The 23,512-nt window shown below is 38.6% G+C and overlaps 1 protein-coding gene across 1 annotated transcript in view; it reads left to right on the plus strand.

Annotated features, from left to right (window-relative positions):
* Positions 1-483: 483 nt before the first annotated feature.
* Positions 484-23,512, plus strand: part of ARL8A (ARF like GTPase 8A) — a 38,111-nt gene continuing 15,082 nt past the window's right edge. The window contains exons 1-3 of the mRNA XM_034414197.2: positions 484-955; positions 19,218-19,298; positions 21,201-21,274. Of these exons, the coding sequence (XP_034270088.1) occupies positions 833-955; positions 19,218-19,298; positions 21,201-21,274 (278 nt within the window). The 5' untranslated portion in view covers positions 484-832. The remainder of the gene's footprint in view (positions 956-19,217; positions 19,299-21,200; positions 21,275-23,512) is intronic.

Raw genomic sequence — 23,512 nt, forward strand, 5'->3', positions numbered from 1 at the left:
AGTGGTGGGATTGAAATAATTTAACAACCGGTTCTCTGCCCTAATGATTTCTTCCAACAACCAGTTCACCAAACTGCTCAGAAAGTTAACCACCGGTTCTCCCGAAGTGGTGCGAACTGCCTGAATCCCACCACTGGTGGCCTGTACTTACCAAGTGGGACACAAACGAAGCTCCAAACTGGCATCTGCAATATATTTATTTTATTTTTTACTCTCATGGTTACCACAGGGACATTTCTCTGAATCAGAAACGGATTTTTGTGCAACAATCCCGAGCCTTAGCGAGTGCTGCCCGAATGGCTGTGTTTTTGCCCAACAGATTTGCCCTTGATTATTTTAACCGTGATTTCTTCAATTAACCTAATTTCCGAAGGTTCCCCCTACGCCCGGTAAACCATAAATTAATCACACGGTCGGCTTCACACAACCCTCTGAAACGTGACTCGCTGGCGTGTGTCAGACGAACGGCAGCCTGGCTCAGCCATTGGCTCGGGCGGATCTTCAGCTTCTACCGCAAAGCAAAGTAGATCTGACGTCCGACTGCGTCCTAGGCCTCGGCAGAAGGAATCGAGGTTCTCGCCTCGGCGCGGAGTCCTCCGCTTCTCTAGAGGCCACTGCTGGGTTGGGCGCCAGAGACCGTCGATATCAGCGGCTCCACCCCGGCCGGAGAGCTGCTGACTGACCCCACCCATCAGCGCTGCTGAGCGACTGGAGCGAGGCGAGCTATAGACCCCGGCGGCTGTAGCGGCAAGGCCGGATCGTTCCGGGGGGAAAGAATAAAGGCGCTGGGCCTGGCTGCGCTGAACGATCGGGGCCGGGAGTCGAAGGCAGGATGCTGGCGCTCTTCACGAAGCTGCTGGACTGGTTCCGGGCGCTCTTCTGGAAGGAGGAGATGGAGCTGACCCTGGTGGGGCTGCAGTATTCGGGCAAGACCACCTTCGTCAACGTGATCGCGGTAAGATGCCCGGTGACGAGCATCACGGCGGGGCCCGGGGTGGGGTGGGGTGGGGGGAGGTAGCACCGAGCATTCGTCCCCAGGCCGCCCAGATGTGAATAGGTGTAATTGGGACTGCAGCTCCCAAGATTGCCAGCTAGGCCTTCGGATGCCTTGGCTCACAGTGCTGGTGCCGTAATCCCGGGGAGTATTGGGTGGTGGGCACCTCGTTGGGGAACGTCGGTCCCGATGAAGGCAGCTGCCACCTTCTCATGCTTGGGCATCTCTCAGTCTTAGCAGGAGGGAGGCCTCCCTCCGCCCAGGGAAAGAGAAAAGCCCCCTCCCCTCCCCCTCCATCAGCAGATCATATTCTTTCAAGGAAAGCCATCTACCCACTTGTCTAATAAGGGGGACATTACTGCTTTCCTTTCCTCTTCCCAGTGGTGAAATCCTCCCTTTTTCTCTTTCTGCAAAAAAAAAAAAAGGGGGGGGTAGTTGCTCTCCTTTCACGCTATTCTGTCCTTCCAGGATATCAATGGAAATAGCGTATTCAACATGAGCAAAGCCTTTCAGGTCACATTATCCACCACCCCACCCCGCCGTTCACATAGGTGGTGGTCCTGAGATGCGAAAGAGATCACAAAAAGGAAAAAAAAAAATTTGCATTTTGTTTTTATCCTAATACCTCAGTTCCGAATGTTCCCTCTGCATTTGATCTGTTTGATAGTCTTCTGCTTTTGTGGTGCCTGAAATGTATGTTTGAGTAGGTCCCAGAGGGGGGCGGGGGGTGGGGGGTGGCGGCGGCAGAAGGATGCTGTTTCATCTTCTGTGGTGAATGGTAATTTTATCTCCATCTTTCCAAATCAATATGTCAGTTAACACTATGTATGTGCATGCATCTGTGTGTGAGTGATTTTTTATTTTAAGTGAATTTAACATTACAGTAGGATTTGCTGTTGAAATATCTTGGAGGAATACATTTTAAGAAGCTGCTTTGAGGAACCATAACTGTACAGCTGCAGAAAATATCCTTACTCTGGATATTTTGACTTAGTCTGCCTTGCAGGTTTTTTTTCTCCTGCCTCCCTTCTATGCATCTGCAGTAATGGCTTCAAAGTATGCATTTATGGAAAGGGCCAAGGAAGACATTAGAGAGCATATGGGATGGAGAACATTGACCATTGGGAATACTGATAGCAATCCAAAGCTTTCCGTCCTCAGGGCCTCACACATAGCTGGCCCTGCATATTTATTCCTGCATATTTACACTGTTGTCTGTCAATTGTAAAACTGAACTTCTTTGATCTTATCCTGTTCCTGGGAAGAAAATTAAAGCATGGATCAGATCAGATTCACGTGGCAGCTTTCTCTGAATACTGAGCATTTTAGTTGGTAGAAGTCAGTAGACATGAAGATTGCACTAATATATGTTCCTATTATATTTTCCCATTACTATAGTTTTAATGGAGCCATTTTAAGATGCAGTAGTAGAGACAAGCTTATTGTGCTTTCTTTATTTAAAAAAAATCATGACTGGCATTTTTCTGTTTTGGGGCACAATATTTTAAGTTATATTGTAAATAATTTATTGTAGCTAATACTGGAAACTCAAATTTAACATGTTTCTAAATTAAAAGTTATATTTTCAGATACTTGATTTTGAATAAAATCTGTGCTCTAGAGTTTATGCTAACTGGGATTCTCTCTTTTGTTACTATTTTGTTTGTTGTGGAAGAATTTGTAGTTATTGATACATAATTTCCCAAGATGTTTGATGTTGTTTTTTGAATACTGGAGACCTGAGTGAATAAATTGATAATATGCTAAATAGGAAATTCTGCGAAACATGATGTGCTTTGTTACTGCTCACTGATTCAGCACTGGCTACTGGACAAACCACGGATATGGCAAATAATTAGTGAAGGTCCCTGCCATTGCTTGTTTTGAAGATAGAAACTTGTACCTGCATTTTCTAATGTGCTTGATATTAATTTTCTTTCCTACACTGTCCCAGGCATTAAAAGTCTTATTTTCTTTGAACTTGAAGTTGTGATTCTTGGTGACTTCATGAATATGTCCATGTAGTTTTCTTGTTAATCATATAGAGATGGCTTGCCATTACAATACTTTCTTGAGGAATTTTCTTCATTATCCAATCTACCCTGCAGCTCTGGATTTTCTGATAATGTACCATCCAAGTATTTTGGATATCAAGTTGGATAAGTAATACTATCTATCTGACACCTTAGGATAAGTAAAATACTCATCTCCTTTTATCTCTAAGATAATGAAGAGAAAGAGACAAGTAGTCCTTGACTTATGACACATTATTTTATGACTATTCAGAGTTATGACGGCCTTGGAATGGGTACTTTACATCTTATAAAGCACTTCTGCCCTTCATAAAATGTCACATACCCACATGCACAATCATATGACCAGATTTTTGGCATTTGGCAATTGACTCACCTTTACGACTGGCTGTGATTTGCATCGCTTTTTCTAGCAAAAAAATCCCCACCCATTCAAGACAATGGATTTGCTTAATAATCACACTGTTCACTTAATGACCATGTTAACAACTGTTGTTATTTGTTTAACGATTGCCCAATGTGGGTGTCTCAATTTAGGACTGCAAAAGAACTTACGATTTCCAGTCCCAATTGTAGTTGTAAATTGAGCATCTTAGTGGATCTTAGAATAATTTTAGTGATTATTCTTGGTATAACCAAGTGAATATCTCTGTCCATTAATAGCTTGATTTAAAGAAAGTGAAGAATATTTCCAGGCCTTGTTTGAGATAGATTTGAGCAAAGTCTTTTACTGTCAAGATAAACCCTTTCTAACCAGTTCCTGCAACTTGTCAATTCTTTATATTTTGCCCAGTTATATCAAAGTCAATTCTTAATATTTCCCCAAAACACTTTATTCTTTTCAACCACAGTTAAATCTGTTTATTATGAACCAAGACTTTATCAGTTTGTATTCTGAAATCCTACAATTTTTTTACCTTCTCATTTGTAACCAGTTTTTCATCTCTGTGTTCCCACCAATTTCTCATTACTGGCACGTAATACTTTTTACATATGTTTTACATATATTCCAGTGAATCATTTTGACTGTTTTATTTTGTTCATTACACTCAATTTGTATAATCGTCTTGCATGAACTGAGTTTATGATCTATTGTTTCTTCTGCTTCTTTGCACAATCTGCACTTTGAATCATTTGATTATTTTTCAATTCCGACCTATTTTATTACCCCCTTTTTAATATACAATTTAAGGCAGTGAACATATTTAATACTCTTGCCTCCTATTTCCTCATATGCTAATTCTGTGAGATAGCTTGGGCTGAGAGAGAGTGACAAGATCTCTAATATATATACTAGAACACCTGGTATTTTAACATTTGTTAAATACGTAACTAGTAATAATTTGATTGGAATGTATATCCAGTTGTCTTTAAAAATCTGATGTGGGTATAATGTGAAATTTCATGTCTTTGTAAGAGGGAACTCATTCATCCCATATGTGAAAGTGTGGATTGAGAAATCTTTGATTCAAGGCACTCCTCCATTAATGTATTGCATAATGTGGCCTTAGTCACATTAGTCTGACTATGTCTCCACCCATATTGTACCAATATTATACTGATACTGATCCACCTTACAGATTTATTGTACAGATTATAAAGAGAATGTATACTAAATGTTTAAAATATTTGTTGTCCAGTAATTTTCTTCCTTGCAAGCAGGTAAGAAAAACAACAGACTGTTGCATTGTATGTCATAGTTATAGTCGTGTTAATTTGTGTTAGAGTTACTACTACTACTACTACTATTATCATCATCCATCATCATCATCATCTTATCAGGCAAGCTAGAGCACATTTGCATCTTAGAGTAGCATGATTTTTCTAAACATCATCACCAATACAATAGCCATTTTGCAAATCAGGCTGACTGTCCTTGGACACATGCTCTCTCAAAGTCTTTATCGCAATAGTAACAGACACTTGAGAGCTGCAGACTCTTAAGTGATGCTATATAGAATTTTCCTTTCAATGTATACAATTGCTCTATATATACTTGTGTAAGGGGGGGGGTTAAGGTTAGAGGTTTGTTTAGAAAAAAAAGGAAGTTGTTTCTGAGAGTGTTTTATATTCCAGGGAAATGTAACTGAAAGCATATTATTTGTGAACATTGTGGCTAGAAAGCAGTCTTTAGGCTGTGTATTGTAGAATTTTAAAAAAATGTTATAAGTAGGACATGAGGATTTTGAGTAGAATTTTAAAATGTTAATTATGATATTAGTAAGGCACTTATAAGTGTATTTTAAGCAAACTTGTTCTGTCTTTTAAAAAGTAGCAAATAAATTATTTTTACAAATAAAAAGAACCTTCATTTTCAGCAAGTCAGGTTTTGCTCATTGAACATCTGATGTCATTGTGTTTGCTCTCTGATTGTTCAAAGTTTTCCAGGAAAACAGACCGAACATGTCTTGAATGTCGAATGAGCAGGGAGCTCATTGGTAGAGGGGAAAATTACAGGCTGATTTTTAGGCTAATCTTAAAAATAGTCACATCTGGAAGCACCAGTGTAAAGAAATCCCCCCTTTTCTTTTTTAAAGCAATGCATCCTTGACCTAGGACAGAGTTGGAGCCTGACAGATGTTCAGCTAAGGCAGTGTTTCCCAAACTTGGCTATTTTAAGATGCATGGACTTCAATTCCCAGAATTCCCCAACCAGTATGCCTGGTTGAGGAATTCTGGGAGTTGAAGTCCATACATCTTCAAAGGGTCAAGTTTGGGAAACACTGAGCTAAGGCAATATCAAATAGGTCTTAGGATAGCTATCATGCACAATACCATATAGGGGCTAAAAGCTTGTGGTGGAAAGTAGATGGTGAAGCTTTTCATAATTATAACCCCTTTCTCTGTGGCTATTTTTGGGGAATAGATGTAACAAACTGGAGAGTCAATTCTGGTTAGGGTAAAAGAGAAGACAGTGAGTTCCAGTAACGTCTTAGCCATGAAAGATAGTTAGATGACTTTGGGCCAGTCACTCTCTCTCAGTCCCAGCCACCTCACAGGGTTGTTATTGTGGTAAAAACAGGAGAAGGAAGTTGTGTTGGATATGTTCACCACCTTGAATTATTTGTAAAAATAATGTCAGGATACAAATAAAATAAATATTTTATTTATCACATTTGTATCATACGTTACCTTCAAAAAGTAACTAAAGCATCTGTGCCATCCAGAATCTTGAGATAGAATGATATACAAATTCTATAAATAAATGTTTTTGACTGTCGCTTTATCCTCATAATCCTTGGAAGTAAGTTAAATTGAAGGACAGTGATTGACCTGGCATGTTATACTGTACGTTAGCTATAGTTTTTCAGAATTGCCTGAGAACTAAGGAGTAACTTTAAGTTCCTGAAATTTTAAGATGCCTTTTGTCAGAGGCTTACTTTAAAAAATATATCCCTCAAGTGAAGTTTAATTTCATGTGAACAGGTTTTTTTCCCCTCGTGAATGATTACTTTGTCTTCTTGTAGTTTCACTGAAACCTGGAAGACCCTTCAACCAGCGGGAGCAATCTGCTTATTTATTTTGGCTTTTGTGCTCCTCTATTTCTGAAGACTCAGCTGCAGATTGGGGATAATAAGGAATAAGGGAAATCTCTTTTGGTCATTGTTGCTATTTCAGTGTCAGGTAAAAAATCATTGGCTACACCCATTTTGCTTTTTTATTTTATTTCCTCTCCTGTTGTGAAGATAGCAGGAGCAAGAGACAGAAGTACTGTCTGAGAATGGATAGAAGCTCACAAATTTGTTTTTCTTTGAATTAGAGCTTTATTTGGGGTAGGAGGAGCTATGTAGATTTTACCTCATGAAAGGCCTGTGTAGGTATGGAAGACTGAAAAATGAGCTTTGCACAGTATCAGTCTTATCAAGTAGGCCGGATAGGAAACATGACCAGATAGCCTAATTCTACTTTATTGTAAAGTTACATTAACAGAATCTTGCAAATCTGAAAAGTACAGTTCTGTCAATTTCCTTTACAGCCTCAGAAACTAAGGAGGATCCCTTCTGAGCCTCTTGCCCTGCCCACTATCCAGCTGTGGGCAGTGCTGTCTCTTACCTGACCCTTCCCTAGACAGCATCTCTTTGCCCCAGCTCCCAGGGTTTTTCTCATATACCATTACAAAAAGGCAGTTTGGCACAGAAATGATGAAAGTATGAAATAGGGGAAAGATTCAGTTTTGAGAAAATGGGACTAATGGTCAGGGTATGGAGAGAAGAATGGAGATAAGAGACAAAGATGAGTGAATATTGCCGGATATATTTACCACCATGAGTTACTTATAAATATGATAAAGCTGGGATAAGAAATCAAAATAAAGCAGGGATAAGGGGAAAGTGTGAAGCCCAGTTTGACTGAAAAACACTGTTTTGAATCATGTAATTTCTTGTCTGAATCATGGTGTCAGCACAGGCATGATACAATTTAGGTCAGTCCATGATCCATTATGGATGCTGTGCCTTGTGAATTGGAATGAAATTTGAAGGAAATTGAAAGATGGTTTAAATTTCTACATGGACTTGAAATCATAAGGGTCTTCAACAGTGATTGACATGAAGTTAAAGTGGAATTGTTCCATCCCCTTTATGTTGCTATGATTTCACTGGACGAATTGTTGGGATGCAAATGATACAGTGTTGATAATGGTGGTGAAATCAACGTTATGTCTCTAAAAACAGATTTGCTATAGTGGGGATATGTGCTAATCTGCACATAACAAACCTAATACAACCTATAACCTTGTTGAAGAAACAGTCATTTGATACATAGTAACATTTTAGGTGACTTGCATTGGACAAAATACAGATTTGTAAAATCTAAATCCCAAGATCAGAACTTGGCGTAGAAGATACAGGCTCAAACAAAGAATGTTAAGCTCTAGGATGTTTTACTCCTAAAAGCATTTGAGAAAATTAGCTCTTTTATTTGTGGTAATTATGATCAGTTGCTGAAAGGAGAAAAAAATTGGTATTAAATAGTTTTAATTTAATCTTAGATCATGTTCTTTAATTGTAATATGTAATTTGGGATGGATGTAAATGGCAAAAACATGCACTCTTCTCAGTGACGTTGGTGTCATACTGGGGTATAATGTTGCGTTTTGGTTAATGTAACCATCTGATGAAAAAGGGGCAAAATTAGTATTGCTAATGTGCTCATGGAAGAATGCCTGATCTAGATTTTAAATAAATATGTTTAAATGGAATGGAAAATTATTCTATTTTATATATAAATGACCAGTTGGCATATGAAAAATAATAGTAAAGGGAGCTCAGCAGGAAATCCAAGTCTATGCAAGACAAAAAAAATCAGTAGTCACTCTTGTATGCAGATTTTTTCAATATTGAGGACTACGTCCTCGATATTTTTAAAATTAAATGGAACTTTTAGAATAACATTTCAAGATAAATGTGAAATTCTGTCTATGCAGTTTAGGCAGAGGGGCCTTAAAGAAAAGAATGATGGTGAGGAGAAAAATGTGTGTCAGTGTTGTTTTGATATAGTACAGTAATGGTAGATTTTCATGTTTTCTTTCAAGTCATTATTTTAATTATTTTTCAGGTCCTTGTATTATCACTACAATAATTCAAGCAGAAGTTTATGTCAGGATGTTCCGCATTATGAAGTGGGAAATGATTTCAACATCATTATGCAAGATGTAACAGTTTCTTTGCTTTAACTGACAGGCAACAGATTCTTACTACTTTTTCCAGTATTTTCCAGTATTTAAACTGATTCTTTAGAATGGCAGCAAATACAATTTAGCTTGATCCAAAATGATCACATTTTAAATACCAAATATATAATATAGCATTAGAAATAAATAAAAAGTTTCCATGTTTTTAAAATTCTAATTTATGGTCATGCTTTCATTTTCTTGTAGAAGAGTCTCTTGCTTGCCTAGTCATTTGAACAAGTTGTACATATTAAGATGGATGATCACAAACCTGACTCCTCTCTCTTGCATTACAGGTAGTCCTCATTTAGCAACCACTGTTGGAATCTACAACATGGTCATTAAGTAAAGCGGTTGCAAAGTGAAACCACAACTGTGCTTATGATCTTACTGCAGCTTTCCTTTGTTTTATAAATCTGCAGAGTTTGTAAATGAGAGGATTAGTCATAAAGTTACTTCATCACTGTCATAACTATACATAGCTGCTAAACAAGACAATCAACCTTGCAACTCTCTTTTACCTCAAGTGTAGAGCAGTATTGGCAGAATAATTACACCTCTGGCCAGTGGTGAAATCCTCAAATCGCCACCAGTTCACTGCCTGCGTATGTGTGGTGTGCGCCAAAAGCACACTGTGCGAGCATGCACAGTGTGCACCAAAAGCACACTGCACGCATGCAGTGCGCACCAAAAGCACACTGTGTGTGCATGTGCAATGTGCACCAAAGGCAGGCTGCATGCGGAAAAAGAAGATTTCCCCAGGTAAGTAGAACGAGGGAGGGAAACAGCTGTGCCGCACGATTTAGCTTCGTGAGAAAGCAGGATTTCCTGCTTTCTAGCAGAGCTAAACCGCGCGGCACAGCTGATCACCAGAAATACCAGGGTTTTTTTTTTACTGCCGGTTTGCCCAAACTGGTAGTTTTTATCACTATTGGTTTGTCCGAACTGGAGCGAACTGGTAGCATTTCACCCATGCCTCTGGCCCTTTAAGATAAGGAAATGTAGCATTTTTATCTTATAAAACTCTTTTTTTTTACATAGAGACAAGGCCATGAGGGACTATCCCAAGTCCTAGGATAGCTGTGGATAAGAGGTATTTTCAGCCTAGGAAAACCTGCATGCAGGAACGTGTGTCAGAGCATTTTCTATGCTGACTCAGTCTAAAGCCATCAATCTTTTTGCAGAAGAAAAAATCAAAAAGCAAAGCTGAAGATAGCAAATGTAAGCAGACCGGAGGGGGGGGGAGATGTAAGGGTAGGAAAATAGTGGTTATGCTCAGTCAACTTAGATACTGACAAAGCTGTTTTAATGATCAACAGGAAACTGCACACAGGACTACATAAGCAGCAGCTTGAAAGTCTGCCATATCTTTACAGTAATTTCAATTGAACTCTGCACATATATGATCTCCCAAGTAATTTATTCATGAAGCTATTATTTATGTAAAGACCTCTTCCCCAACAGTGCTATAGCTACCAAAGGAAAGAGGACTTCTTTTTCAGTGAGGAAATTAAAGTGGACAACAATTCTAAATGATTCCACACAATGTTTGTAAGATCATACACATACCCCTCAATAAAATGGAGGGGTAAACTCGCGTTTAGTAATGTCTTAGAAAATACAAAGGAGTGTTCTTCAGCCAAATGAAATAACTGCAATCATTTGTTGGGCTTGACTGCGAAACTTAAAAGGTTGCTTTTGAAACTGTAATTTTAGCAGGCAGGACTATATCCTAAGGATATAGAAAATACTGTTGTAACATATAGACAGTCACAGCTATTGGTGGGGAATGAGAAGAAGGCTGCATCATGAGGGCATGTTCTTAACAAATGGTTAGCAAGGCATTTTAACTCTACATTGACAAGAAAATTATGTGTTACTTCTAGTACTGTCTCTCTTCAGTCATGTGTCTACTCATTCTTTTAGATCTGGCAGGAAGGGCATGCTCCAGGTGCTGTCTGTAAAGGAATGTCATTTGTCAGGACCCAGGAAGAGAGCTTTTTCTACCACCTTCTGGAACATCATCCCTTCAGAATTTGAACTTGCCCTGACATTGCTGGCCTTTCACAAGGCATTCAGAGGCTTTGTCCTTGAGCCTAGGGCTCTGATAGCATCAGGACACTCATGTCACGGCTTGTTAGGGTGGTTGCAAGTCTACTTGGCTGCTATTTTTATATCATTTTTGTTGTTTGTAACTTGCTGTTTTTATAGTTTTTATTCTGTTTTAATTGTGAGCCGCCTAGAGTCATGTAGTTGAGATGGAAATTTATAGATGAGCCTATAAATTCATTAACTAAATACATGGAGGGTAGTCTTTGACTTACTACAATTGAGCCTAGAATTACGATCGTACGTTGTTGCAGTCATTAAGTGAGGTGCTCACCTGATCACTTTGCTTAATGACTGCAGTCCTGGTTTTCCCTGTGGTTGTCATTAAGCTACCACTGGGTTGTTAAGTGAAATATGGGGTGCCTAAGAGGGAATAGGATGGCTCTGGGAGAGGTAGAGCAATCCCAGGCCTGTACTGCAGTATCTTCCTGGATCATTTATAGCCCTGCCAGGGCCTCCCTCAATCTCTGAGGAACCTTTGCTTTCTGGTCCACTGGGTCCCATATCCTTGAGCATCCTCCCCGTTGTGCCTCACTCCACTGAACTCTTCTTAAGATCATCTTTCCAAAGAGAGTATGGCCAATGCAATTCATGACTTGCCTGGAGAGGCAACTTTGCACCATTTAGAAGGTTGGCACCATTGGTGTGATCTCGTGCAAGAGAGATTCTGAGAGATCATGAGAACAGCAGTTGCAAGGTGGCCTCTCTAAAAGGCTGTATTGATTCTTTTGTTGATTCTCTTTCAGAAAAGCGATCATCAGAAATTACCTGTCCAAAAGAAAATCAGCTGATGCACTATGCAGCCACCTCATTCCATCTACTCCATTTTGGGAATGGCTGCAATGGATCCTGCTTCCAGGATGACAGGAAGTAGTTTTTGTATAGTAAGGCTGCTCACTACATCAACTGATTCTTTTTCAGAAAGGCACTTTCCAAAGATAATCTTTCTGAGAGAGAATTAGCTGATGCACTATATGGCCTTTTACAGAAGCTGTTTGTCCCATTCCAGAAGCAGGTGCCATTTTGGGAGTGGCTACAATTCATGCTTCACGAGAATTGTGGCTACTCCCAAAATGGTGTCCACTTTCAGGATGGCACAAAAGAAGGCAACCTGGCACACTGCCTGTTCTCTTTCAGAAAAGCAAGGCATGACCGGGAGTGGGGTGAGGGGTGGGCATATATGAATGTGGACCCAGAAGGATGGAAAGGAGGCCAAGGGATCCAGTGGTATGTGATGGAGGTGGAAGATAGGCAGATGGGGGCAGTTGAAGCATCCCTGCAGCTGGTTATAAGGGTGGGGGGGGGATTGCAAAGCACCCTAATTGTGATCACATAACTGCAGGGGTTTGCAGTGTCTGTAACTTCGGGTACAGGTCATAAGTCCCTTTGTTCACTGCTGTTAAGTTTTTTGCTGAACAAATGGTCTTAGTCAATGACTACCTGTAAATAAAATGTGGGTGTGCCCTATAGCTGCTTTTTGTTCCCAACTTTAATTTTCCCATATAAATTTTGGCAACCAAAAAATTGGAGTGAAATTCCATGTATGGAATGCACATACATTGAAAAAATGTATGGAATGCACAATGAAAACATAAGGAAATATTTAATGAATTAATCCTGACACTGCCAAGTCATATTTATTGCTAGGGTTTGTTTGGTTTTATTTATTTATTTTTTTGTATCCTAACCTTTAGAACTGGATACAGCAGTTTAGACATTTAGACAGATTTAGACATCAACTTACATAGCAGAAATCTTGCTTTGTCAGAGTTAATTCATGATTTGGATTATGGTTTGCAACTACTGTAGTATCTACTGTAGAATGTCATTTTGAATAGTGTACCAAGCAATAGTTAAGCTTTTTTTCTTCTTTGATATGACTAGGAAGTTTTAATATGGCAGAAATTAAATAATTGTTTTTTAAATGTAATTTTTATTAAATAACAAATTGGAAAGAAAAACTATCAAGAAATACAGGTAGTTCTCGATTTAAGATTGTTCGTTCAGAGACAATTTGAAATTACAACAGCACTGAATGAAGGGACTTATAATGTGTAACTGAAGTTATGGCCGCTATAGCACCTCCGCAATCGTGAACAAAATTTGGGCACTTGCAATCCACCTACCTTTATAAACAACCAAAGGCACCCCATCTTCTCTCCATCCCACCCTGCTGGGTTCCCCACAACAATCTCAAGGATTCTACCTGCTTCCAAACTGATGCCCACATCTGAGATGGCACCATGCGGCTTCCATGTAGGAAGGCTACACGGCAGATCGACTGTTTTTCAGAAGAGACTGCAGATCAGTACAAAGTTTCCATATTCTAGTGTGCTCTGTATGATGTTAAACTGCAGGTCAAGTGTGGCCTACAGTTTTATAATAAGTCCATCTCTTCCTTTAAAGATCAGTCACTTCCGGAATCATGTCACACAGCCATATGATGAAATGATCCATTCTGCTTCCCTAATCCAAGCTCTGGAGATCTTCAAAAGATAAATGAGGAGAAGGGTATGGAGTCTGGTGGGCTGGGAAGCAGGCTCAAGGCCTGCAGAGATCCGGTAGAGTAGGATGGTGGGGGAGATATTCAGTGGGGATTGGCAGTGTCCCTATGATCGGTTTTAAGTGTGAACAACTGTGGGCCACTGCAGCAGCTGTAACTTTGAGACCAGGTCAAAATTGGGGAGTCTACTGTAACTTTAAATGGCTGCTAAGTGACTGAAGACTACATGTACGTAGCTGCTTTGGATCCTATTTTATGCAAAATATGGTAGAAGTGGCTTGCTTCTATTTCCATAAATTTGATTAATTGCAGAATTATATCTGAAGCTGTTTTGCAGTTTGAGTTGATATGAAAAACAATTAATTTCCCTGCAGTCTTTCCCCTGCCTGCAGTAGCCTGAGAGGTGACAGAGCAGCCCTTTCTGTATATGTTCCTCTCTCACATGCTTGTCCTTAGACGACTGCTGTGTAGGATCAAAACAGTAGAATTATCATGGCTGTGCTATTAATTAAGCATTAATTAGACATTTATTGTTCAGTGACATTTCAGTGCCATTCTGTTTTTAATTGCACAGATAAATAATACTTGCTCCCTGTAATTTAAACTAGTACGATAGATATCCTAAGTGTATATTCCTAACATGTTAAACAGATACTTTGTATCTTTATGATTACTAAAGATAAGATTACAATACTATCAGCTAGTTGTAATCTAAGCGGTTGAATTTTCCAGCAACCAGCATTTACAAGTTCCTATCATTTTGGGGACATGTAAAAAAAGGGACAAATTTTCCTGGCCGGTACATAACAAATGGATAAAACTATGTATGAAAACAACACTATAAAAGATATCACTTTAAAAGGTAAATATTATTAAAGCAGAGATATGAGTCCTAAGCGATATCAAGGGCTTGAAAATCTTAGCTACTAAACAGAGAGAAATAGGCAGAGATGACATGAGAAATCTGATATTGTCGGTATCTTCAAGGCATCATTATATCAAGTATTATAAGCATTCTATCCAGATTTGCAAGCATCCTACCAGTACTGCTAAAAATTCCCAGTAACTGGGTATCTGTGAATCTGAAATTAACAGCTGTTAAATTTTTGCAGCTCTGGAAAATCTCAATTTGAGAATTCCATTAAGGGAAATCTATGTCACAGCATATATGGATTGTATAAAGCAGATTTGGGAATCCATTGTTGTCTGTTGTCACTGATTCTATGCTAGGATGGTTTTTGTTTATCCTCATGGTTTGATTGGTTATCCTAAATTATTTGTAAAATTATAGATATGTTGATAGGCTTTATATCCTATACTCCTGGAATTCTCATACATATTAAATAAATCTATACACTTTGGAACTATAATAGCATAAATTGATTTCTAAACTTTATTTAAGGTATAAATGAATAGAACAGAACAGAACAGAACAGAACAGAACTGGAAGGGCCTTGGTGGTCTTCTAGTCCAGCCCTCTGCTCAAGCAGGAGAACCTATGTATAGGTTAACCAGAGGACAACTGGTAAATTGTCCTCACTGTTAGGAAGTTCTCCTTAATTCCAGGTTGCTTAACGTGGAATTGATTAGTTGTCAACCATTGAATGAATATGAGGAAAACCATGAAGGTCTATCAGTGTCTTCACTCATTTGATCAAGTGCATGTAGATTAGATTAGAGGTCCCCAACCCCCAGGCTGCAGCCCACTACTGGGCCGTGGTCCATCCATTTTTCTAGGAAAGTGGGCACAGTTCCAGACAGCTAAACTGTGTGCTCATACCATCTGATGAATATATGACGCATGTGAATCCCACTGTTATATTTGGAAAAGATGATGATGGAAGCTGTGTCACATTTGTCACTATAGATAGCAAACCTCATTTTGGAAGTGTCCATTGTAATACATAGAAATAAAAATATGTTGCATTTCTGTAGCATGGCTGTATCTCTGTTACAGCTAGCTGCAGTTTTATTGAGCTTGCCAGTCTCCAGGTTTATTTTACTTCCGTACAATTTGCTGAGCATGCTTTTATTTTGGTATCATCTGCATGCCAAGGATAAATCATCAAGACATATGAATAGGTTGTGATAACTCTTGAATTATGGAAGTTGCTTTGCCTGATTAAATTTGGGGTATAATATACTGTATTTTTGGCTACTACTCAGTAACTCATGCAAGGAAGGCAGGCTAGTCCTTTGGCTTCCGATTCCCATAAACCTTAGCAATCTTGATGAATGAAAAAGGGCTGTGAAAATTGTAATCCAAAAAACTGGGCACAGGTGTCTTGACTCTTTCTAGTGCTGAAAGACAGTATACAATGTAATATTTTCATTTTCTTTTGTGTCCTGATTTAAGTGCTGTGGCATTTTGACATTTGGTTTTATATTCTTCTTTTATTTTCTGTGTGCTTTGAACCATTGGATTGGGCTGTAAAAATCAAACAACATATATTCATCATACATTTTTAAGTTTCTTTAAAATGGTCTTTGGCTAGAATTACAAATAAATGGTTCAAATGAATAGTTTTATATGACCTTAGGTTTCTAATTGGGCTAAACTGTATACGATACAATAGTTAGGCAGCTATTTTAAACATAAACAGTCATAAACAGTTGAATTGCTACTGGAATGTAGCAATACCTGCTGGTATAAAATTTTGTTATAGCTAATGCATAATGCTGTTGCCTTTGGGCAACAGAATTCACTGAATTAACCTGGACTATTAATTTTCTAAAAGCCTGAAACAATACCGAAATATTTAAAACATTTAATTTTTTCTAGTTTGTGGAAGTTAATTATGCACTTGTATTTTTGTCTTTTATTGGAAAAAACTAAAAGTTTGGATTTATTGTAATTAATGACCAGTTGTTCCTCTTTACAATAGGATGCCAAGGTTCTTAAATCTCTACTCTCAAATGTATGATAGACAATATTACATGGAATATACCCACACATTGAAATAATACATGATCTAAAATATATAAAATGTTTTGGTTCAGGATGGGTACTCCACTGCTTAGTTCTCCAGTGCTAATTGTGTGTGTGTATGTGTTTGCATACACTCCCCCTCCCTACTCACACACACACACTAAGAACTCAAGATCTCAAGAGGAATAGTGTCTAATTTTTTCCTTAAACCTTTCTCTATCTCTTATCCTTCCTCTGTTGGGGCTCTTCTTTGAGGGAGGCTGAAGTTTTGAACAATAGTACATTTAAATAATTGAGATGCAGATTTCTGTAAATTCAGGTCCCAGTGGTTATCTGTCATCTAATCATATTCTTAATCTCTCTTTTTCTCTTTTGCTGTCAGGTAAATTCTCAGTACTTACATAATTATTTAATAGCAAGAAAAATTGTCAGGTACTTTTTCCAATTCAGTGAAATGTTTCTAAGCTATTGCAAAACAAATGCTAGAGTCATTTTTTTTTTTTTTTTGTTTCTCTGATTTATGGAAGCCCCATGAATTCTGGCTCAAGGCTTTTGCATTATGATTAGCCTGGGAAACAAACTACCATAAATACATGTCAAGGATGAATGGATTTCAGTGGTGACTTTGTCACTATTGCTTGATTGGTTCAATCACTTTTTGAACTCTGAGCTGTGAAGGTGTCCTATGTGTTACAGTAAATTCAGTCACTGAACTCTTAACTGACTGAGTTAAATAACTATTTTCAATCATAATTATATAAATCACATATAAAGTAAACAATGCATTATTGCTTATAAACTAGAGAGTCTGAATTCACATGTTATACTAACCCAAAGAAAAATGCACACTACTTTATGATTAGCGAATGTGTGAATATGTCAGTCATATTCTACACTGTAACAATATACTAGAAAGGCAACTTTTTGGATATATCAAAAGATAGGAATGCAAGTGGTAATAGTGTTGCGTTAAAGCCTTCAGTAGTCAGCTACTGTACCTAGTCTAATTGTGTACATGTTGCTGATGCTGAAGGAAATCAGATTATGTTGAGGAAACATTCAAGTCTCTGATGAGACCATGGATCTTTTTATTATTAAGTCTTAGATTTTAAAGAGCCTTTCTTGCTTATCACATGTATTGTTCCTCCAAGAAATAGGGTTAATAGTGTTGTAAAGATCTAGTAGCTTCTCTTAAAAACAGTTTAAGAGCCCTGCTCTCCTCTAAACATCCTCAGGTTTGCTCCCAGCTCTATAGCCCAGTTTATTTATTAGATTGATATTCCTGCTTTCATTCAGGAGCTCAAGGCAATATACTGCTGATCCTTCTTTCAGTTTTACCACAAAGCAATAAACCTATGAGGAGGTAGGGTGGGTTGAGAGACAGTGACTGGTTCAAAGTCATCCAGTAACCTTCTCTAGCTAAGTTGTCTGAAATTTGAGTCTTCCATCTTCCTAGTTTAGCATTTCAACCATTGTAGCACACTGGATTGGGGAAGATAGTCTTAAATTTTCACTTAGTGTCTTTCAAATATATTTTGAATACTTGCTTATCTCCTCTGTTAGGAATATCATCATAATAAAAATTATCTAGTGTGCAGTATTGATTGTCTGTTTTAGAAAAAAAAACATTGGACAGAAAAACAAGGATATGTGAGTCTATTGCTTAAATAAAATCTTACCATTGTTGGAAAAACAAGGTCTAGAGTAGCATGTTGCATTAAATCCCAGTGCAGTGTGAGCTGGTTGGCCTATTGAAGCATGTAGCTTTTGAGCAGTCTATTATTATCTCTCTGGCAAGATCAGGATATGCCTTTTAAAATGAAAAGCTGAGGGAGAAAACACAGAGATTGAGAATCATGGAAGATTTGCTGATGTGCCAAATCTTTAAAAGCCAGAGGCTAAAAGCTCTCCATTTTAAAAATCAGAATTAGATAAATTCATTGCTGACACTTAGATATACTCGCAAGATTCTTAAATCTCTGCTGCCAAATTTAAAATGATAAATGTTTAAATGCTGGTCATTTTAAAATGGTAAATTATTGAAAGAAAAGAGCAATGGATAGATAAAATTAATTTCTAAGGTTATTCTGAGACAAATGTTGCAAGATATAGGGAACACAACAAATCCAGGACAACTGAAGATACAATAAGCGAAAAACCCTTATCTTTCATCTGAAATTGTTCAGTTTTCATACTTTGGGGATTCCAGTGTACATAATACATGTTTATATGCTTTTTTCCCTTTTGTCAAGATAAAATCACAATAATAAATAATAAGCAGATTGTAATAAATTCTATTCTACTTAACAAATGACAATTTACTATTACTAAAATACTATGTTTTGTGCTATATTTTATCTGTGGATTTGTTCAGTTGATTTCTATCGGATAAACAATTGAGATCCATAAAATACTTCCAGTTCTCATTTTCAAATAGGCTGCAGTCTGATACTGATTGTATTTTGTACACTTTCTAATATCCAACATGGAAATGAAAGTTAAGTTTACATTACTATACATCTTATGAGTATTAGTTGCAATTTTAATTATATTTGTATGCTTACTAGACTGTATAGCAGCAATAGCATAACAGTTATTTTTGTTAATTAAGGACACCAAGTGCTACATACTAGGTATTACAATGAACACCTGGGGTACCAATGGGATTCACTCAGTCTACTTGAGAATTGTCTATGGTCTATCCATATAGATAGGCGGTGTAGCTTTTACTTCAGGTCTTTGAGACTGCTTCTTCTCCTCTTTCTCCTCCCCATTACTTTATTTCCTGGATGGGATTGTTGTTTGATCAAGATGCTTGATTATCTGGAAAAAAAAGTAGCAGTCATTCTTATGCTATCTAGGAATTAAGATCCCTTCAGTCTCTGATTTCTATTATATCTTTCCGTGTTATAAGGATGAGGCTGCAGTAGCTAAATAGAAAGACACTTCTAACAATCTTTTTTAAAAATTTTATTTAGTCTGGACAGTTCAACGAAGATATGATCCCAACAGTGGGCTTCAACATGAGAAAAATCACCAAGGGAAATGTAACTATAAAGGTAAGATACAAAACATCTTAACTAAATTTCAGACATAGTGTTTGGGATACTCTAGATCAGCGGTCACCAACTGGTGGTCTGTGGACCACTGGTGGGCCGTGAGAAATTTTGGTGGTCCACAGAAAAATTATTTGCATTTTTAATATTGCATTAAATCAGGGGTTCTCAAACTAAGGCCCCTGGGACGAACACATGCAATGAATGTTTGTGTGGTGCAGAGAGTCCCCTTTGAGGTCTTTTTGTGTGGGTCGAAGGGGGGCAGAAATTCCGACTTGGGGTCTGCTTCGGCCTCCTGGTGTGGTGTTTTGACACCACACCAGGAGGGAAGTGCTGCTGATGGCGAAGAGCCGGAGGACCTTGTTTCAGTGGGATTGCATCATGGATGAAACTGGTTGACCATCTCAGCCTGCTGAACCTCCAGGTGCCGGTACCTGGCTTTGCACTCCTGCAGGTCTTCCCTCTGCTTGGAAAGCATATGCTTGTAGTCCTCAGTGAGGTGCTTCTGCTTAGCCTCCTCCTTGGTCAGATCCAATTTGAACTGAGTTGTTTTGCCAATTCTTTCTCATGGTGGCTGCTTAGTTCCAACAACTGCTTCCTGTTGGGGCCCTAAGGAGCCCGGGTGGGGAGGCAAGGAGTTGGCCATGCCCACCCAGTCACATGACCATGTAGCCACGTCCACCCAACTGGCCATTAGGCAGATCATATTAGTGGTCCATGGGATTTAAAATTATGAATTTAGTGGTCCCTAAGGTCTGAAGGGTTGGTGACCCCTGCTCTAGAGCACGGCTGTCACACTCACATCGTTACGGTGGCATCACGTGATGTATAGGGAGTGTTTTCCCCTTCGCTAAACCGGGCATGGGCATGGCCAGTGCGTGACGCATCTGGCCCACGGCCCGGGAGTTTGACAGCCCTGTTCTAGATTGTAGCCATCCAGGCAGATTAAGAAATTAAATTGAATTAACAGGAATTAAAATTTATCTTCTTTCAGTATGTAAAATCATACTGAAATAAGATGACTCTCTTGATGCTCTGATAGATGTTGATGAAAATTGATTTGGAGGAGATTGGGAGGTGTGTTATGAAGACGAAGCTGCATTTTTTAGAGGACTATACAACTGGAACCTTTCTGTAGATGAAGGCAGGTTGACTTCTTAAAGCTGGACAGGACCATAGGAGGGAACGTTACTAAAATGCTGGGCTACTTTCAGTTGGAGGAAGTGGGTTTTCAGAGCACGATGGTTTTAGTACTTGTTACAGATTATTTATGGTCCATATTAATCTCAGAGACTGCAGCATGAGTCCTGTATCCTGTTTTTGAGTTCCCAACTCTAGAGTACAGGGAGATCAGCTAAAATAAGGGCAGATTGATTGACATTTATTTATTAAGGCAAATTTTTCTGTAGATTATGTAGATTTTTTATCCAGCTTTTAAGGAAAAAAAAGGGATTTCAGTGGGAATTTGAAAAGGAGTGTCAGCAACATATCAATAGTTGGTATAGACTTATTACAATGATGAGAAAAAAATATGAGTGTGTTAATTTAGTGCACGTATCTCCTATCATTTCAATCTTTTTTGATATATATTTAATGCATATTAATAGTTTGAAGTATGAAGAGTTTTGCATGTTTTATGAATGTGAGAATGTTTCTTAGTAGGATGTAGAATTGCAGCTGAAGAATCCATTTTCTGGGCTATCTTGGTAATCCTCCAGCTTTATTTTGCTTAGCTATAAATGAATATGGTCGATGAAGTAAGTGGGGAGAATTGTATCATATAAATGCACTTAGGAAAATAGAATATGCATGTAGAGTATGGCGTATGCAAGTTATGGATAAATTAATTTGTAAAGCCTCATATCCTCCTCTTTTCTCATCCTTTTTGCTTCTCTCTCCGTATAGCTTTGGGACATTGGAGGTCAACCCCGTTTTCGTAGCATGTGGGAGAGGTATTGCCGTGGTGTCAGTGCAATAGTGTAAGTAATTCTTGTTTGCATACTAAGGGTATGGTAAGTAAGATGTGCTTGATGCTTCCCTATAGAGGGGCAGGAATAATACACAAAGAAGGATGGAAACCTGCAATTAGTTCTACCTCTTTAACAATAGTATGGCTAAGTGCAAGTTAGGCATCATAACAAACGTCTGCCTCCCCCTTTTCACAGCTGTGGATAGGGGACTTTCCCCTGATTTGTTCAATATGCTAGTTGTGCCCTTTCCTAGACCATGCATCTCTTCTCATAGTTACTCAGGTTGTCCCAAAGGTGCTTTTTCAAGAGGCAACTGGACTTTCTGGTTTTTCTTTGAAGACGTTTTGCTTCTTCATCTAAGAAGTGAAATCTTGGATGAGAAGCAAAATGTCTTGAAAGAAACACCAAAAAGTCAGTCAGTCAGTCAGTCAGTCAGTCAGTCAGTCAGTCAGTCAGTCAGTCAGTCAGTCAGTCAGTCAGTCAGTCAGTCAGTCTGTCTGTCTGTCTGTCTGTCTGTCTGTCTGTCTGTCTGTCTGTCTGTCTGTCTGTCTGTCTGTCTGTCTGTCTGTCTATCTATCTATCTATCTATCTATCTATCTATCTATCTATCTATCTATCTATCTATTTATTTGATTTATATGCTGCCTTTCTCCGGAGACTCAGAGCGGCTTACAATGCATTAAGCAATAGCCTTCATACTTTTGTATATACCTGCTTAGTAGGGCTTCCCCCCCGCCAAAGCGGTGTTCTTTTTTATACAAAGTCAGCTTATTGCCCCCACAAACCGGGTTCTCATTTTACCTACCTCGAAAGGATGGAAGGCTGAGTCAACCTTGAGCTTGGTGAGAATTGAACTTGCAGTAATTGCAGGCAGCTGGTGCTGTTTAACAGCACTTTAGTCTGCTGCGCCACCAAGGCTCTTGAAAAGCATCTTTGGGACAACCATGACCTGGATGACTGAGAATCTCCATAGACAGTCTCTCAGGTTCTAGTCACCTCACATGTAAACAATTGCAATGCATTCAATATGGCACCACCCCTGGAAGACAGCTTGGAAACTGCCGAATATGGTGGAGCAGATAGTTATGGAGGCATTTTTGTACATCTGTGTAATACCTTTGCTGCACAGACTGCACTGATTACCAGGAAACTTCTGGATACAATTCAAGGTACCTATAAAGAGGCTGAATGACAGATTGTGTCAGCGTGTTCAGGAAGATCTGACAAAATAGGCATGCTGCAAGACATTAAAATAATGTCTTAAACAGACTTAGGCATCATGCCCTTCAGGTTTAAATCATCTCAACCATGCCATTGTTTAAAACAGCCCTTGGAGATCTAGCCTTTCTTCTAAGCGCTAGGTCAGGAAATGTGTCTATTGTGGGAATTTAATGTATTGTTAAGTTTGGTTACCTTACCTGACCATGGATTGTAATATTCCGTTTGTATTGTATTAATTGTTTTATGTAATGTGTTGCACAGAGTTGCTATGAGTTAAGTGGCCTAGAAATCTGATTAATAAATGAGTACATAAATCAGAAACTCTGTTCAGAAGCAAAATTTGTCAGCTTGTGATTTATCTTCTGCTGTGTTTCACAGTTATAGCATGAGATCAATAACCAGGACTTGTTTCTTGATGCAAGGGTTTTCTTATGCTACAAGTGCTTTATTGGCCCACAACAACAGTCATCCAAAATAATTTAATCTTTGTCTTTAATTATTTTAAGCATTATTTATTGTGTTGCATCTATTTGTGAAACTAAGTTACATTGGCTATCATGTCCAGTGTAGCAGAAACTAGAGATCCATTCATCCAGAAATTCAGATGATTTTTTTTTCTGAAGAAAACACAAAATTGATTCAGACTTCACATGTATAGGTAGTTCTCAGGTGAAACCATTCATTCAGCTACCATTCAAACTTACAATGATGCTTAATGAATGGTAGTTATAACTGATCCTCAAAAGTTCTGGTCATTGCAGCACTGCGATCCTCTGATCAAAATTTGGGGTCACAAAAGTGTGGTGCTGTCAATGGCTGAGGCAGGAGAAGTGGCAGCGGCTCCCCAGGTGAAGGTGATGGCTATGCAGGAGATTCTGTTTGGAATTGTGGTAGTGGAGGGATGATGACTTCTAGGAGTCACAGTGTGCACTCTGCAGTTTTTGTTGTAAGAGCTTCTAGAGGACCAATTTACAGGCTTCAGTGAGGGAAAGAGCAAACCCAGCACTGATAAACCCTTTGCTCACT

Source organism: Pantherophis guttatus, chromosome 3 (genome assembly GCF_059756535.1).
Source record: "Pantherophis guttatus breed Tessera chromosome 3, ASM5975653v1, whole genome shotgun sequence".
Taxonomy (NCBI): Eukaryota; Metazoa; Chordata; class Lepidosauria; order Squamata; family Colubridae; genus Pantherophis; species Pantherophis guttatus.